The sequence below is a fragment of the Notolepis coatsorum genome (genome assembly GCF_963971535.1).
Source record: "Notolepis coatsorum genome assembly, chromosome: 4".
NCBI lineage: Eukaryota > Metazoa > Chordata > Actinopteri > Aulopiformes > Paralepididae > Notolepis > Notolepis coatsorum.
In genome coordinates, this window is record NC_140168.1 from 150171532 (window position 1) to 150188002 (window position 16471).

General features: G+C 43.1%; 1 protein-coding gene across 1 annotated transcript in view; it reads right to left on the reverse strand.

Moving 5' to 3' along the window:
* The window catches only part of dip2ca (disco-interacting protein 2 homolog Ca), an 837941-nt gene that overhangs the window by 363108 nt on the left and 458362 nt on the right, over positions 1-16471 (reverse strand). Inside the window, exon 3 of the mRNA XM_084312140.1 lies at positions 5797-5907. Coding sequence (XP_084168266.1) covers positions 5797-5907 — 111 coding nt within the window. The remainder of the gene's footprint in view (positions 1-5796; positions 5908-16471) is intronic.

The window sequence follows — 16471 nt, forward strand, 5'->3', positions numbered from 1 at the left end:
CCAAGTAGGCCTTACTACACCGCACGTGCGTCGTGGGGAGGCTTTGCGTCTGTCACTCTGTTGGAGGGTAAAGAACTGGACTAAAAAAGAAAGTTCTACTTTACTTGCGCCATATATATATGCGCTATGAACAAATAGTACCATTCGTGTTTCGCCCGACGTATTACTACGCTGGTACCGGACTTGCCACGACATGTTAGGCGGCACGATTGAACTTGGACCTAGGGGTATGGCAACCTGGCGCCAGGTTCTCGTCCAATGGTAGAATGAAACTATTATGGGCTGTTTAGTAGACTAAAGGGATATTCAATGCATATTGTACAAGGAATATACAGGGGATATCAAACGATATACAAATACAATTAAATATATATATATAAATAAATATACATATTCGGTTTAATCTGATCCTTCACAACAAAATAGATAATCGATTTTTTAGCCCGCTTCTCTAGCGTGCATAAGTACACATATACTATCGATAATCTAGCGTTTATTTGAAAACGATTCATAAATAGGCCGAAAAATGACAAAGTTTTTTGTGTATTCCAGTAAAGGGCGATTCCTGTGGAATCTCTTTCTTTCTGGAAATCTCCAAAAACTAGCGTTTTTCAAAATGGTATAAAACGGAAATGTACCGATGAGAAAACAATCCGCTTCGACAATGTTGACTGTTCGCAAATGTGCTCGCCCTCTCATTGAATAGAGTGCTGGCACTCAAGCGCTAAATCGTGCGCCCCCTGCTGGCACTGAAAGTGTTAAGCATCGGGCAAAAATGGGGATTTCTTTCTTTTAGTTTTTTGATGATTGCATACCAAAAGTAATTAGCTATTTATTATATTGGATACTTATAGCACATGCATGAGTCTGGTCTCTTTTGAAAGGTAACATTCTGAAGTGTCTTACACAATAAAATCACATTGAGTGCTAATGAAATAGAGTAACAGAGGTTTAAACACACTGAAGTAAAAATTTTGTGTACTCACATCTCTGTTTACTTGTTGCCAGATGGCTGTTTTTAAGTTCCAGCTGAGAGGTAGGAGCTGGAAAACATAACGGTTCCATAACCTGAAGTCTTATGGTCATACAGGTCCTAAGTTTATAAAAATCCCACGGAAAATTTGTGTTTCACAAAGGTTTTTGTAATGCGTGTACCGGTAAAAATTCAGCGTGATTATCTAAAATGGCCGTTCACTTACATTCAATCAGACATGCAAGTCAAAACAAAGAGCTTTCGGAGCAGATGTTCCTTGGCTACAACGGTGGTCAATAATTTTCGCCATCAGAGGTGACTGGTCAGTTCAGGACCGTTTTACAACCGGATGTGGTCACTCGTCCGAACGGCTTGTCAAATGATGCTTGCCAGATATTTCGTCTTGTAACTCGAGACCTGAAGCACGCAATAGGTTGAGTGTGGTGACGATTAAAAGGCGGCAAATTCTACTTTCAAACAATGTATTGGTTGATCTGTGAAAAATGCAGCCCGGAGCCGGCAGATGTGCGCAAAGTGGCACGACGTGCGCACGCGTGCGTGACGGCCCGCCATTGGGCTGCAATATTCTGCAATAAGAGGTTGTTAAGGCTCTCACGATTCTTCAGAAAAGGTCAAATTGTTGCGTAATTCAGAAATAGGTCGAAATTTAGATATTGGCAGTTTTGAGTGCTTTGACATTTTCTCTATCGGTCTCCTTATTTACAAAACTTAATCCGACTTGTAAATATGTGAATTATTGTTAGATAGTCCAGCTGTATTATTTCCCACGCTGTGTTAAAAAAGTACTTTCGGTCTCCAGTTTTGATGGAGATGGGCAGAGATGACAGCTGGCACCAAATCCGAAAAGAAATCGAAGAAGAGACAACTGACATGATCCCAGTACTTTGTTGGCGGTGTGAAAATATGCAGAGAAACATTAAATATCTTTGGAACCGTTTGTGTTAAATTGTATCTGAATCGGGAGGTGGCTGGGTAGCGCAGTGGACTAAGCACTTGCCTACCACCGCAGAAACTCTGGGATAGAATCCAGCTGTCAGCGGTATCTCCGGCTTGGTCAGTCGTCCCTACTAACACAATTGGCTAGTGTTAGCGGTTGGGAAGCCGGTGGGGTATGTGTCCTGGTCGTTGTAAACTGTGACTCATACTGGTCGGTCGGGGCGTCTGTTCAGCAGGGAGGGGATCTGGGGGAAATAGCGTAAACCTCTGCATGCGTTATGTTCCTCCAGTGAAACTCACTGTCAGGTGAAAAGAAGCGGCTGGCGACTCCACATGTATCGGAGGAGGCATGTGGTAGTTCTACACCCTCCCCAAGCCGACAGTGGGGCAATTATGCGCAACGACGAGGAAGGGAATTGGCATAGCGACTAAATTGGGATGGGTGAAAAAATACAGAAAGCCCAAAAATAAACAGAATAAAAAAAAACGATCAGAATTATCTTCTCCGTCAAAATTTAAAGTGCATCTCTCCGTCACATACAGACTGGTTGGCAGTGCATGGAAGGCATAGAGTATTGAAAACTCAAATCTTCATATCCGCTATATCTATATCTATAATTATTTCCTATAATTTCTCTATCTACTCCAGTGCCAGGGGAGGAAACAAACTTTTTGGTTTACCAGCCAACTGGCGAGTATCTGATTTTTTTTACCAGCCAAACAGATTTTTTACCAGCCAAAAAAGAATCGCTAATTGTGATAATTACTTCTTTGTATGTCTTCGTCTAAATTGATTTTCAACCATAGTAATAATCACACTGTGTCTCTACTCTTTAAAATATATATTAGCATAAAACATTAATAACAGTGTCTCTACTCTTCACAATATTAGCATAAAACATTAACATGAAAGAGGGATATATTCTGGACTGGGTTGGGCTGAACTGGGCAGTGAAAGATGCTGGGTTTGACTGGGTTGGGCAGTGAAAGAAAAAAACCAAAGTATGTTGTGAAGTGTATAGATGTAGCAGTACTGTCTATCTGTATGTCGTGTATGTCATATGTTATGATGAATTGAAAATGGGGGACCCTGATGTAAACAAGACGAAAGTCTTTCTCTGGTCTGCATCCCCTTAACAATTGTGTGTATTGAGCCGTACTGTATTGTACCCATTCTGCAATCTGTTAATAAAGTTTTCAATCAATCAATCAAGTTAACTTTGAACCTCGGTTGTCAAGCCGCGTCAGTGTTGTGTATGCATCTGGGTAGGCACACTGTGCCTTTAAGACAGCACGGTGGTTTTACGACAGTGCTGTGAAGTACCGTCAAGTGTTGTGGTAATGTCAGTTGGGTTGGTGTGCTGTTGTGCACTGGTTGACCTAGCCCCTTTCGTGACTGCAATGTGCAAGCCAGGGGCTTTTGAGCATGAAATAAAATGTCTAACCTTACGTCGTAGTCCGGTGCTTTTTTGGAAACATTATAGTCATAACAGATACACCTAGCTAACATGGGGCTGGCTGCTTTGAGCACACACACACGCACACAAGGGGCTAACGTTAGCTAGCAAGCAGCTATAGCTAAAACGCTAACTAGAAGCTAACCACTGTATACAGTTCCAATAGACTAACATTACACCTCTGTGATTTAAATGTGTCCTTAGTAACTTATACTCAAGGGTTGTACTAGGGTTGGATGCAGTTCCCCGTTGGTCAGTCTGTCTGTTTTCCATCTTCTGCTGTGTTTAACGTTATCGGTTTGCGAGTGCTCCCTTGACTGATGGCCAGTACCGCGGGACTTTTATTAAACATGCTATATGTCCGCGGGTTGGTCAGTACTGCGCAAACTTTTATTAAACATTATATATGTCCGCCGCGGGTTGGCCAGTACTGCGGGAACTTTTATTAAACATTATATGTCCGCGGGTCTTGTGCAGTGCTCTCGTGGCACTGTCAACTAAAGCGAGCACTCAGAAGACGCGCACCGTTTGCCAGTGCAGTGATTGCAGAATGTTTTTTTTTCTTGTATATTCGCCAGACTGGCGAGTGGTATTCATGAATCACTCGCCAAACGTAAAAAATACTCGCATTTGGCGAGTAAAGTGGCCTAATTTCCTCCCCTGTCCAGTGCGCTCCGCAGATTGGGCCATCAGACAGACACATCCACACGTAACGGAGGATAAAGAAAGGCACGTGTGGAGAGAGCTATGGAGGGGCCTTTTGTGTGTGGAGGGGGAGGGTAAATTGCAGGGAGATATTGGTCCAAATATGAAGGCAACATCAAAATGTATTTATTCTCTCTCCCCATCTCACTCTCTCTGTGGGCGCTTTCACACCAGCACGGCTCCGGTTCAAGCTCCGGCTCCGTTTTGGAGCCTTTGAACCTTGGTGCTTTCTGGCGAACCAGCCCGCGTTTAGACCTATTTAAGCAGAACCAGCGTTCCACCGTCCTTCGTCATCAACGGGGGGTGTTACTCAGGCCGAAGTAAACACAACCATATGAACACGACAGTGGCAAAACATCTTCAAAGGTTCGGCATTGTACAACAGGTAGAGCTGAAACGATTTGCGACTGATGTCAGAATGAGATCCAACCAGAGTGGATAAAAAAATTCCACCCCCATGCAATAACCAAAGTCACACGGAAACAGCCTTTTTTAAACAAATAATTGTTACTATTAGAGATACTATAACTGTTCGCTTTTATAGTAAATATGTTCTTAACACATTCACGGCTATTGGATTTCCCCATCTAGCTATAGCTGGGCCAGCTTTCCATTACACACTTTCACTGTGCGTCACGTTGTTTGTAGAGCTAAATCTATATTTTATATTATAGCTATGGATACAATATCATGGTCATTTGACAGTAAGAACCTTCCGTTCAAGATGCAAAAAAGATTTTTTTTTCCCATCCATACGTTCTTGTTTTATACCGTAGTGAATATGAGTGTTATTTCGGAATGATCGGGGCTAATTCCTGTGAGGCTATTTATAAGCCGCAACGTATATTATACCAAATCCATTGGCGTTTTGTCCCTACACACGCTACAATTAAAAAATCAAATGCATACGATAGGTATTATGTTTCATCATGAAGGCATGAAAGGGGGGGGGGGGGTCGTTTCTGATTCATTGATCCCAATAACGGCATTCGTTATTACCACAACATACGCTGATCAGGGAGATGGCTATGAAAACCTTGCACGATCAAGCTGAAATTGACGTCAAATTGTTCTTACCTGTGGCCGGTGGGATTCCAAAAAGAATATTCCAATTATTTGATCCCCATCTGGTAGATCGTATGTCCATTTGGTCGACGACGACCCACCACAGCATAATGAATCGGGGGTCCCGAAAACTACTCAATGCGATCGGGTGAAGCCCTAGGTTCAGGTTAGTAGAAAAGAGCGCCCGGAGCGTTTTCAGTGTGGCACCCGGTCTGGAACAGGGGTTACTGCATTCTCGATACAGCGCTACTAGCAGGATCTGGCCGGTACTGCACCTTCGGAGTCCCGGTAGGCCTTTTACAGGCAAAATACAGCTCCCTGACATTGAATAGGGTATTAAAATCTAATAAAAGGAAAAACGAGAAACGTCAACCGCTGGCTCCCAATAACGTATATATACGTGGTTGGCCGGGAAAGTGTTAAACATTCAAACTGTGATCATATGAAAACATTTTTAAACACCACCAAAGAAAAAACATAATTAAACAAATATTTTTTTTAGTAAAATCGTTGTAAAATCGTTGTCTGTTTTTATAGTCTCTCCCCCTAGTTTAGCGTTTCTTGTATCAGTGTCAGGGTGCTTCAAGAGAGCGGTATTGCTAAAGTGGAGTGGTGCCAAGGGACAACCCTGTCGCATACCTGATCTGTAGCGTTCGTCCCTGGAGCCAGAGGAGCGTCTGCGGTGGTAGCGGGAGGAGGAGGAAGGGGTGACTGGGGTTCTCCTCTCCTGACCCATGGGTGGATCCATTCCTGGAGGAGGAAGGAAAGAGGGGGTGTGGGTTAAATTAGTTATTAAATAAGTCAACAAAGATGCTATGTAGTACATAGCTTATTTTCTACAATTATATCACCAGCATCCTGCAGTAACCTTCATTGCAATCACTGAGATCTAATGTCCCCAGAAATTAAAACACACAAGTAATGGTCTGGCTAGGTCTCATGGTCAAAAAACACTTTCTAAATTGGGGCGAGTGAGGAAAGTGCAAAAACAGCTAAATTGGAGATGCCATCAGTATTCAGTTCTGCCAAAGTCAGGGAGGGCAGAATCCTTTTGGCATAAAAGAGGATTACAGTGCAGGCCATCTATGCAAGGCAATAGAAAGAATTTGCTTTGCAAATGAGACATTGATTTGTTTTGTGCTAACGTGTATTGGACACCTTCGCAAGTGAACACTAAACATACATTAATTCATATGAGTAAATAGTCATGAGTTCACAAGTGAACTCTTGTAAAATGATCAAATACAAATAAAAAAAACACCATTAACACACACAAGTGAGGGAATGAGTTTAGTTTAATTACAAAACAAGAGTATTTGAAAAAAGTTAACACCTACTAAAAGCTACTTAAAGGGGAACTATTTTACTATTTCTTTCACTATTTGGGCACTTTTACACAATTCCTGTGAGTCTATGGAACACCTCTGTAATATATATATTCTTTTTATTCATTGTTTTGTATTTCTAATCAAGTCCTCAAAAACAGCATTTTTCTACCTCAAGATCTCGAGCTGTTTGGAGCCTGGGCTCCTAAACCACTGTGTGGCCTGCGCCGTCTGCTGAACATTAACATGCAGCGGTGACTATATGACATCACATATAGGCACATTTTCAAACGACTCAGTTCAGTGAGGGTGAATATTGTGAGAGGAGAATTGGAAGAATGCGCCAATATGAGAATTTTGAGACATAGATCATATTAATATAAGTCCACATAGCTAGGAAACGATGCTAAACACTCAAAAAGGCCATTTATAAGATAGTTCCCCTTTAATATTTATAATTAGCTTTTTATATTGATAGATGATTCTGAGGTTTTACAAAATCGATATGTATCCTTTTTTGGTGCAAAGCTATTCATTGGCATTCTGGGTGGACAGTTAATTTCACAGAGGCCTACACACCATGGAAGAGTGATGACACATAGGTTTGTGTGTGTGTGTGTGTGTGTGTGTGTGTGTGTGTGTGTGTGTGTGTGTGTGTGTGTGTGTGTGTGTGTGTGTGTGTGTGTGTGTGTGTGTGTGTGTGTGTGTGTGTGTGTGTGGCAGCATGTTAGGTTGGGCTTACCTCTTAAGCCTGATCGGCCCGGTACCGGCCGAGAATTATTCCACGTCACAAATAGATCAATATTAAGTGATGTTGTGTTTCTTTTTCAAATGTAGCCAAAAGTAAAGACCCTAACCCTATCAAAACATTAGTCAAAGTTTAGCAATGATTTTAAGTAGGGGTGTAACGGTACACAGAAGCCACGGTTCAGTACGTACCTTGGTATTGGGGTCACGGTTCGGTACGAGTTCGGTACAACAGAATTTTTTTTTTAATTTAATTTATATATTATATTTATGATAATTATTATAATTATTATTATTAAATAGAATAATTGTCTATAGGCTTGCCGTGGTAGTCAGTGATACTGGTGTCATTCTATGTTCAGGCATCCAGAGTAAATTAATTGCCTAGTGCCCCTTTAACAACTTATAGGCTTGGTAAGTTTCAGTTTCACTTCTAGAGAGGATTTAACTTCACGTGAAGCCGAGACTGAAGACTAGAGAACAGATGACATGTTACACAACAATGGCAGAGGATTATTTGGATTTAAACACAATAGCAGTTCAACTGGAGAGGAGCTCAGATGATCAGCGTGAGTCCGGCGGCGGAGAATGTTATTGTTGTTTGTTGGCGATGTGTGTGTGTGTGTGTTGGCGACGCGCGGTGTGTGTGTGTTGGCGATGCGCGGCGCGCGTGTGTGTGTTGGCGACGCGCGCCGTGTGTGTGTGTATTGGCGATGTGCGGCGTGTGTGTGTGTGTGTTTTTCCATTGGTTTCATTTGGTTAACATTATTGGACGAATAAGAAAATGAAAAAAACTGTACAATTGTAATGACCCTGCAGGCTGCAGCTGTTCTTCTAATGTAAATGTGCCTTTCTCCGTACACTTTCGCTCACTCTGAAGTCACACTGTGTGTGCCCGGCCCCGCGCTCTGTTCTCGCACGGACCTCGCGAGTGCCTGCATGCGTGACTGGTATGTTTGCGCTGTCACGTATTTTTGTCCTATGGCTGCACGTACCGCACCGTGACGGCCGTACCATAAATAATTTTAAGTGTTATTAGCGAAATATGAGTTTATAAAAATCTCTGCACATTGCATCGGAAACCGGATTATTTAGACATGAGGACATGACGCCGTTATGAAATCGTTGTAGTCCTAAAAAAGAGGAGACCCAGGGCTTTCAATGGACGTTGAAATGTCATAAAACTACACTACCCTGCTCACACCAGCAGCAGTCAAAGCTGCAGCTGCTGACGTGAAAAAAAGACATTGGTGTGATTTTCTCACAGGTCGTTATTGCCATAAAATACAACGTATATTGTTTCTTTACCTTTCTGTGAACGTCTAGCAAAAAAACGCGCCACAATCCGGTAAAAAAATAAGTTACTGTACTTACAGTAGATTTCATTCACAGTCTTTGCTGCCCTATATCAGGTGCCTGCCATTGGAAAGAAGAGATTTGGGCCAATCCATAGATGTATGACTTGGCCATAATAAGGTCATTTATAGGCCTGATATTCTATATTGAATGTGTCCGCAAAATTCAGTACTGTATCTACAAAAAAACATGTAAATCATCTGCTCTGTGCTTTCATGCAGTTTGTGGTTTTCATTGAGATTGATGTGCCTTTAGCATACACAAGTTGTTTCCAAAAGAAAATACAACCGTTTATGTTAGGTAGTCCACAATTTGAAACCAAAACTCTGACTGCCCACTACACTACAGTAACTGGTTATGACATACAATTAATGCTGATTTCAATGGTGAAATCCTTTAGACACAATAATGTTGCTTTACAATTTGTAACAAACAGCTCATCCCTCACACATCACTGTGTATTATATGAATCGTCAGGTCAGTCATCCCTGGCCATAAGAAAACAGTTACATTGGTATTTGTTTGTATACAAGGCCATCCTGGGTCAGCTACCAACTTACCTAAGCACTTTACTTATTCAACCAAGGAGTGGACGTTACAATCTGAGACCACAAAAGTATATCTCATATCATGTTCCCACTGTCGGAGCTGAATTTGGGAAACATGCGTTCAGCTATGCTGCTCCATTCATTCCAAATCCGTTTACCACTCAGTTGCTCGATTGCTGAGAAAATAGTGAACATAGAGGCACAATTTGGTTGCCATCGGCCATTTAAAGAATAAAAAGTAGTTTTTTTAAATTGTTTTTAATTTGATATCTACAGCACCTTGCAGTAGTCTCAATAGCAGCATTTGAAGCCATTGTTGTTGCCCTCTGATGGTAAAAAGGTGTACCACAACTACATGAAAGTCAATGGTGAATGCTGGAAATGAATTCCCCAAAAATGCTTCCCGTTGCCAGATGTGAAACATATTCCACGCGCATCCTTGTGCCTCTGGAGTGCACTGGAGTAGATAGAGAACCAGAGTAAATATGCTTAAACTGTGACAATATGAAAAAAAAAATGTTTTAACACTTTGAGTGCCAACGACGAGATTTCTCGTCCTAACTCGCCATGCGTTGAGTGCCAATGACGAGATTTCTCGTTATTTAATCTTTTATTCGTTTATTATTATTATAATCTTTTTATAATAGAATTTTATTTTCATATTCGAATCACAAGCCCATCGAACGAAGCTTCGAAGTATTTAAGACAGCCCTATAAATTACACAAAACAATATTGTATACAACAGTCTTACTATTTATTGTTCATTAGATTGGACATTTGATTAATCATATCAAGCGGAGAACGGAGCAATGTAACAACCCTCGGCACCGGGCTGTTTCTCGCCTCCTCCCCTCCCCTTTACTAGAGACGAAAAGTAACCTGGTGTAACCCAGAGCGCCGAAAACTCCTATTCAGCAGGCCTTAATGACTACATCCCCTCCAAATTCCTCAGAGACTCAGCAGCAGCCATCACCCCAGTCATCACACACATAATAAACCTCTCCATAAAACAGGGACACGTCCCCAAGGACTTCAAAATTGCGAGAGTAACACCCCTGCACAAAAAGGGCAGCAAATTAGACCCGGGTAACTACCGCCCTGTTTCTATCCTTACATCCATCTCGAAAGTCATGGAAAAAATAGTATACGAACAGATCGAAAAGTACCTCGCGGAAAAAAATCTAATCTACGAATTCCAATCTGGCTTCAGAACATCCCACTCCACTGACACATGCCTTCTCTACTTGAACGACCACATCAAACAAGAGGTGGACGCGGGCAAATACTGCGGCATGGTCATGCTGGACCTACAAAAGGCCTTCGACACTGTCAATCACACCATTCTGATTGACAAGCTAAAAGCAATTGGTTTTGATAGTTTATCAGTGAGCTGGATACAATCCTACCTGGAGGGGAGGGAACAGATGGTGGAAGTAAACGGTACACTATCCCCCCCCCTCACAGTGAGCTGTGGTGTTCCACAAGGAAGCATACTAGGACCACTACTATTCCTAATTTATGCAAATGACATGTCGTCAGCTTGTGACTGCAACTTGTTCCTGTTTGCGGACGACTCAGCCCTGCTGGTCTCTGACAAGAACAAGTTACAGGTTGAAAAAGCCCTCAGCTCGGAACTAGGCAAAATCTGCATATGGCTCGCCGACAACAAACTATCATTACACATGGGCAAAACAGAGTCCATTCTCTTCGGTTCAAATAACAAACTCAGCAAGACCAACGGCTTCTCGGTTACAGTGGGTGACAATATTATCACAAGGAAAGATGAAATTACCTACCTGGGTTCCATCCTAGAGGCTAATCTTTCCTGTGACAAAATGGCATCCAATGTAATAAAAAAAGTCAACCAACGAACGCGATTCTTGTACCGGATCTCCGCTCTGGTAAACAAGAATACCCTGAAGACTCTAGCAGGAGCACTCATTCAAGGGTACTACGACTATGCTTGCACCTCATGGTACCAAAGCACCTCAAAGGCACTAAAAAACAAATTACAAACATCTCAAAACAAGCTAGTCAGACTACTACTTGACCTGACTCCTAGAACCCACCTCGCCCCTGCCCACTTTGACAACCTAGGATGGCTTAGAGTAGACGACAGAGTACAGCAACTTGCAATGGGCCTGGTCTACAAGATACACTACGCGACCAAGGTACCCATGTACATGTCAAAATACTTCCCAAAGGTCAGTGAATACCACGATCACAACACCAGAGGGAGCTCCACAAATCATGTAAAACCCAGATTCGGATCAAACAAGGGACTAAACACGTTTCGCAATTATGCCACATCAATGTGGAACGCCCTGCCTAAAGCTGTAAAGGAATGTGAATCACTACCCACCTTCAAAAACACTCTCAAAAAGCACCTACGTGAGACTGCAATTCGAAACTGGCCCCTACAAATGTCCTAACCTAGTTGTACAGTAAATGACCAAGTGAGGCTTTGTCAATATTCCAATGTACAGTGTAAAATGTGGGTGTGTCCCCTTCCCAACCCCCCCCCCCCCCCCCCCCCACCTCCAATGTACAGCCCTCACCCAACCCACCCAACCCCACCCCACCCAACCAACCTCCTCCAATGTACAGTTTCTATGCCAAATGTATATACACTCCTTTTCTGGACACTTTTGTATCACAAACAGTACTGTATTTGCAAATCTGATATGTCATAAATGTATAGATGTAGCAGTACTGTCTATCTGTATGTCATGTATGTCATATATGTTATGATGAATTGAAAATGGGGGACCCTGATGTAAACAAGTCGAAAGTCTTTCTCTGGTCTGCATCCCCTTAACAATTGTATGTATTGAGCTGTACTGTACTGTACCCATTCTGCAATCTGTTAATAAACTTTTCAATCAATCAATCAAACAGACCGGTGGCACATGAAATACTTTGAGAGGCTGGTCAAGGACCACATCTGTGCCTCTCTCCCTAGTAACATGGACCCACTGCAGTTTGCATATAGGACAAACAGGTCCACTGACGATGCGGTCTCCCAAGTACTACACAATACACTATCTCACCTTGATGGTCAGAAGGGGGGCTATGTGAGATTGCTGTTCATTGACTATAGTTCAGCTTTCAACAACATAGTCCCCACCAGACTGGTTGACAAGCTGATCGATCTGGGTCTGAGCTCCGCCATGAGTGCCTGGATCCTGACAGGCCCCAGGCGGTCAGGGTGGGGGGGTCATACCTCCAGCAAAACCGCCCTGAGTATCGGGTCCCCCCAGGGCTACGTTCTGAGCCCCCTGCTGTATTCACTGTACACACATGACTGTGTGGCCAGGTTCAGCTCCAACTCCATAGTGAAGTTTGCGGATGACACGGTGGTGGTGGGGCTGATCTCTAACAATGACCAAAAGCCAAAGAGCTGATCGTGGATTTTAGGAGAATACAGCCGGGGACACACACGCCACTGTGGATAAACGGGGCTATTGTGGACAGGGTGAGCAGTACCTGGGAGTCCACATCACAGAGGAACTGACATGGTCAACACACATAGATTCTGTGGTGAAAAAGGCAAAACAGCGCCTCTATCACCTGAGACAGCTAAGGAAGTTCAGAGTATCGGGGAAGATACTCCACTCCTATTCCGGGGCTGTAGAGAGCATTCTGACTGGAAACATCACTGCCTGGTTTGGAAACAGCACGGCACAGGACAGGAAGGCACTCCAGAGAGTGGTGCGCTCAGCAGAGCGTACTACGGGTATTGCACCTGCAGGACTTCTATAACAGGCGGTGCAAATCCAGAGCCTGCAGAATTATGAAAGACCCCCACCACCCTAACAACAGCCTGTTCAAGCTGCTCCGGTCAGGCAAGCGCCTACGGTCACACATGCGAGAACAGAGAGACTCCGGCTCAGCTTCTTCCCCCAGGCCATCAGAACACTGAACTCTCCACTCACAAGTACACACACACACACACACACACACACACACACACACACACACACACACACACACACACACACACACACACACACACACACACACACACACACACACACACACACACACACACACACACACACACACACACACACACACACACACACACACACACACACACACACACACACACACACACACACACACACACACAAACAAACAAACAAACAAACAAACAAACAAACAAACAAACAAACACACACACACACACACACACACCTTTAAAACAATCACTTTAAACAAAATGTCACTTTAAAAATGGAAAGTTACTTTAAAGGAAGGAGGTACTGTATAGTATAGTTTAGATACATTAAGAGTTAAAATTGTAAATTGTATAGTAGTGTTTCTCAGGAATTTAGCATGTCTTTTTTATCATGCATATCTTGTGTCTTACATATTTAAAAATGTTTTCTATGGCTATTTTATTATTGTATTTTGCACTATCAATGCGGGCATGACCACCCGCATTTCATTGTATGCCCTGGTATGTATGTGACAAATAAACCTCTTGATTCTTGATACCGTTAATACGGTAACTACCCGGAAATCATGCGGCAAGGGTAGACGGACCCATCTGCTACATCTGTAAGACCTACACACATACACCCCCCCCCCCCCAACCCCCATCAATAACTCTAGCTGTGAATGAACTGCACCACTGAGGACAGCAAGGATAATTTTTATGCCGATGAGCGACTTTACATTGGAGCTTCACTTCGTCTTCATTATGACGGGGTGGCAGATACACAACAGCACAAGCACAGAGGAGCATGTCTGAAGTCTGATCTTGATTACTTCCACCATGTAACGACCACTGCCTGTCACTAGAACCATGATGGATAGGAGAAGAGAACTCACTGCCCGCCTCTCAGAGGATCTTGGGCAGACTGGAGAAGACCGCGCGCATGTGTGCAGAACAAGATCTAGAGGTAGAATCTGAAATGCCTCGTTTGGTACAGAACACTTGGTATTACACTTTGTTTAACCCTTTCACTACCACACTAGATGGTTAACCTTTCACTACTACACTACAGAAGGTTAACCTTTCACTACCACACTAGAGAAGGTTAACCTTTCACTACCACACTACAGAAGGTTAACCGGGGTTGCTATTATTGGCCACACCCCTCAGGTTCTGCCAATGGAGGTCTGGAGACATTCACAGTATAATGTTACTAAAGCTCTTTTGCCTAGAGATCACTGTTGATGTTACATATATTATATATATGTTTCAATATGCGGCTGGGTGGCGCAGCGGACATTGCGCTCGTCTCCAACGCAAGAGACACCGGGTTCGAATCCGGCTGTCGGCGTTAGCGGGTGGAAGTCGATGGGTGGTAATCTGGACGTTGTGGACAGCGACTCCTACAGGTCAGTTGGGGGACGCCTGCACAGCAGAGACAGGAAATGGCGGGGGTAGTGTGAGCGTCCCACACGTTACACCTCGCCAATGAGAGTCCGCGCTGGCAGGTGAAAAGATGTGACAGGCTGCCTCCTCGTGTATGGGAGGGGACACGTGATGCAAGGCTTCTATCCTCCCTACAACTGGCCAGTGGGGGGCATATGGGAGCAACGTTCAAGACAGGGGAGGAAGAATTGGCACAGCGAAATTGTGATGGGAGAAAAATAGAAAAAGAGGAAAAAAAGTGGATAAAAAAAAATATATATGTTTCAATATTATTTCAATTACATATTTGACCTTTAAGGAGGGAGATACTACCATTGAACAGTACATTTTATCAATATTGCAGACCAGTGATTCGTCAATGGAAATCATCACAAAAACATTCTTGATCTCGTTATTAACCACTTATGGATCGGATGGCCCGTATTCGGCCCGTCATGCACTTGACACTGCAAATCACTCAACATTAAACATTTAGACAGAACAAGTCACGAATAAGAATAACAAAACAAATGGCCTAAGAATAGAATAAAATGAAATAGAATAAAAATAGAATAAAAGATACAGTAAATAAATACAGTAAAAATATACTGAAGTCTACAGTAGGTGTAATATTGCACAGTGCTGTTTAAAAAGTAAGAGTCCAGGAAGATGGTAACTGTCACTCTGTGCTCAGTGATGCAGTGAGGCACAGTGATGCATTGTATAGTCTGATGGCTGTCTGAATGAAGGACTTCCTGTGCCGTTCAGTGCTGCATTTAGGTAGTGTGAGCCTATAACATGCTCCTCCTGTCAGCCAAGTCTGTGTATAGTGGGTGGGAGGGGTTTTCCCTGATGGCTTGGAGCTTAGCAAGGCTCCTCCTCTCCACCACCCTGGCTAGAGTCCAGCTCCACCCCAACCACGCTACTGGCCTTCCTGACCATCTTATCCAGCCTGTTTGTGTCCCCTGCTCTCAGTCCGCTGCCCCAGCAGGTCTGTTATATATATCCGTTCAGTCTGTTTTTGTATAAGTGAATGATCTTAAGATAGAGAAATTAGATTTTTCAATTGCCTCTCTGCTGTTTAGTTCAGCACCGTGGGCAGCGCCAAGCAAGCCACAGTGCCGCTGTCCCAGCTGAAACATAAAAGGGAACCTGTGTTGAAAAACCATTGTGCCCCCCCGAGAACATTTTATGCCCCCCCACTAATTTGTTTCTGCAGCCTGGTCTGCTGACCAGTCACCGCTGATAGCTAAAATGATTGACGACCGTTGTAGTCAGCTCCGAAAGCGATCCCAGATGAGCGCCGACAGTGGGGGAAGGTGACACAAGAAGATGAAGAAGTCCATTGTTTTGACGAGCATCGAAATGAAGGCAGAGGACGGCCATTTTGGATAATCATGACAAATTGTTACTGGTACACACATTACAAAAACCTTTGTAAAACATAAATTTTACGTGGGATCTTTGTAAACATTGGACCTGTACTACATACGACTTCAGGCTATTGAACTATTATGTTTTCCAGCTCCTACCTCTCAGCTGGAACTTAAAAACAGCCATCTGGCAACCAGTAAACAGAAAATGTGTACCCAAAACTATTACATCAGTGTGTTCAAACCTCTGTTACTCTATTTCATTCTTTATTGTGCAAGAAACTTCAGAATGTTACCTTTCAAAAGAGACCAGGCTCATGCATGTGCTATAAGTATAAAGTATAATAAATCGCAAATTACTTTGGGTATGCAATCGTAATTAATTTTTATACAAATACAAGCCCCATTTTTTTTAAATGTTGCTGCCCTGTCAGGGGCACCTGGTGATACTAAATCCAGATTGAACTCTGCCATTGGAAAAAGGGAAATTTGGCCTGTGCGACTTGGCCATAATAAGGTAATTTATAGGCCTGATATTCTATAATCATATTTCAAATTGCATGTGTCCGAGTGCGGCTAGGTGGCGCAGTGGGCAAGGC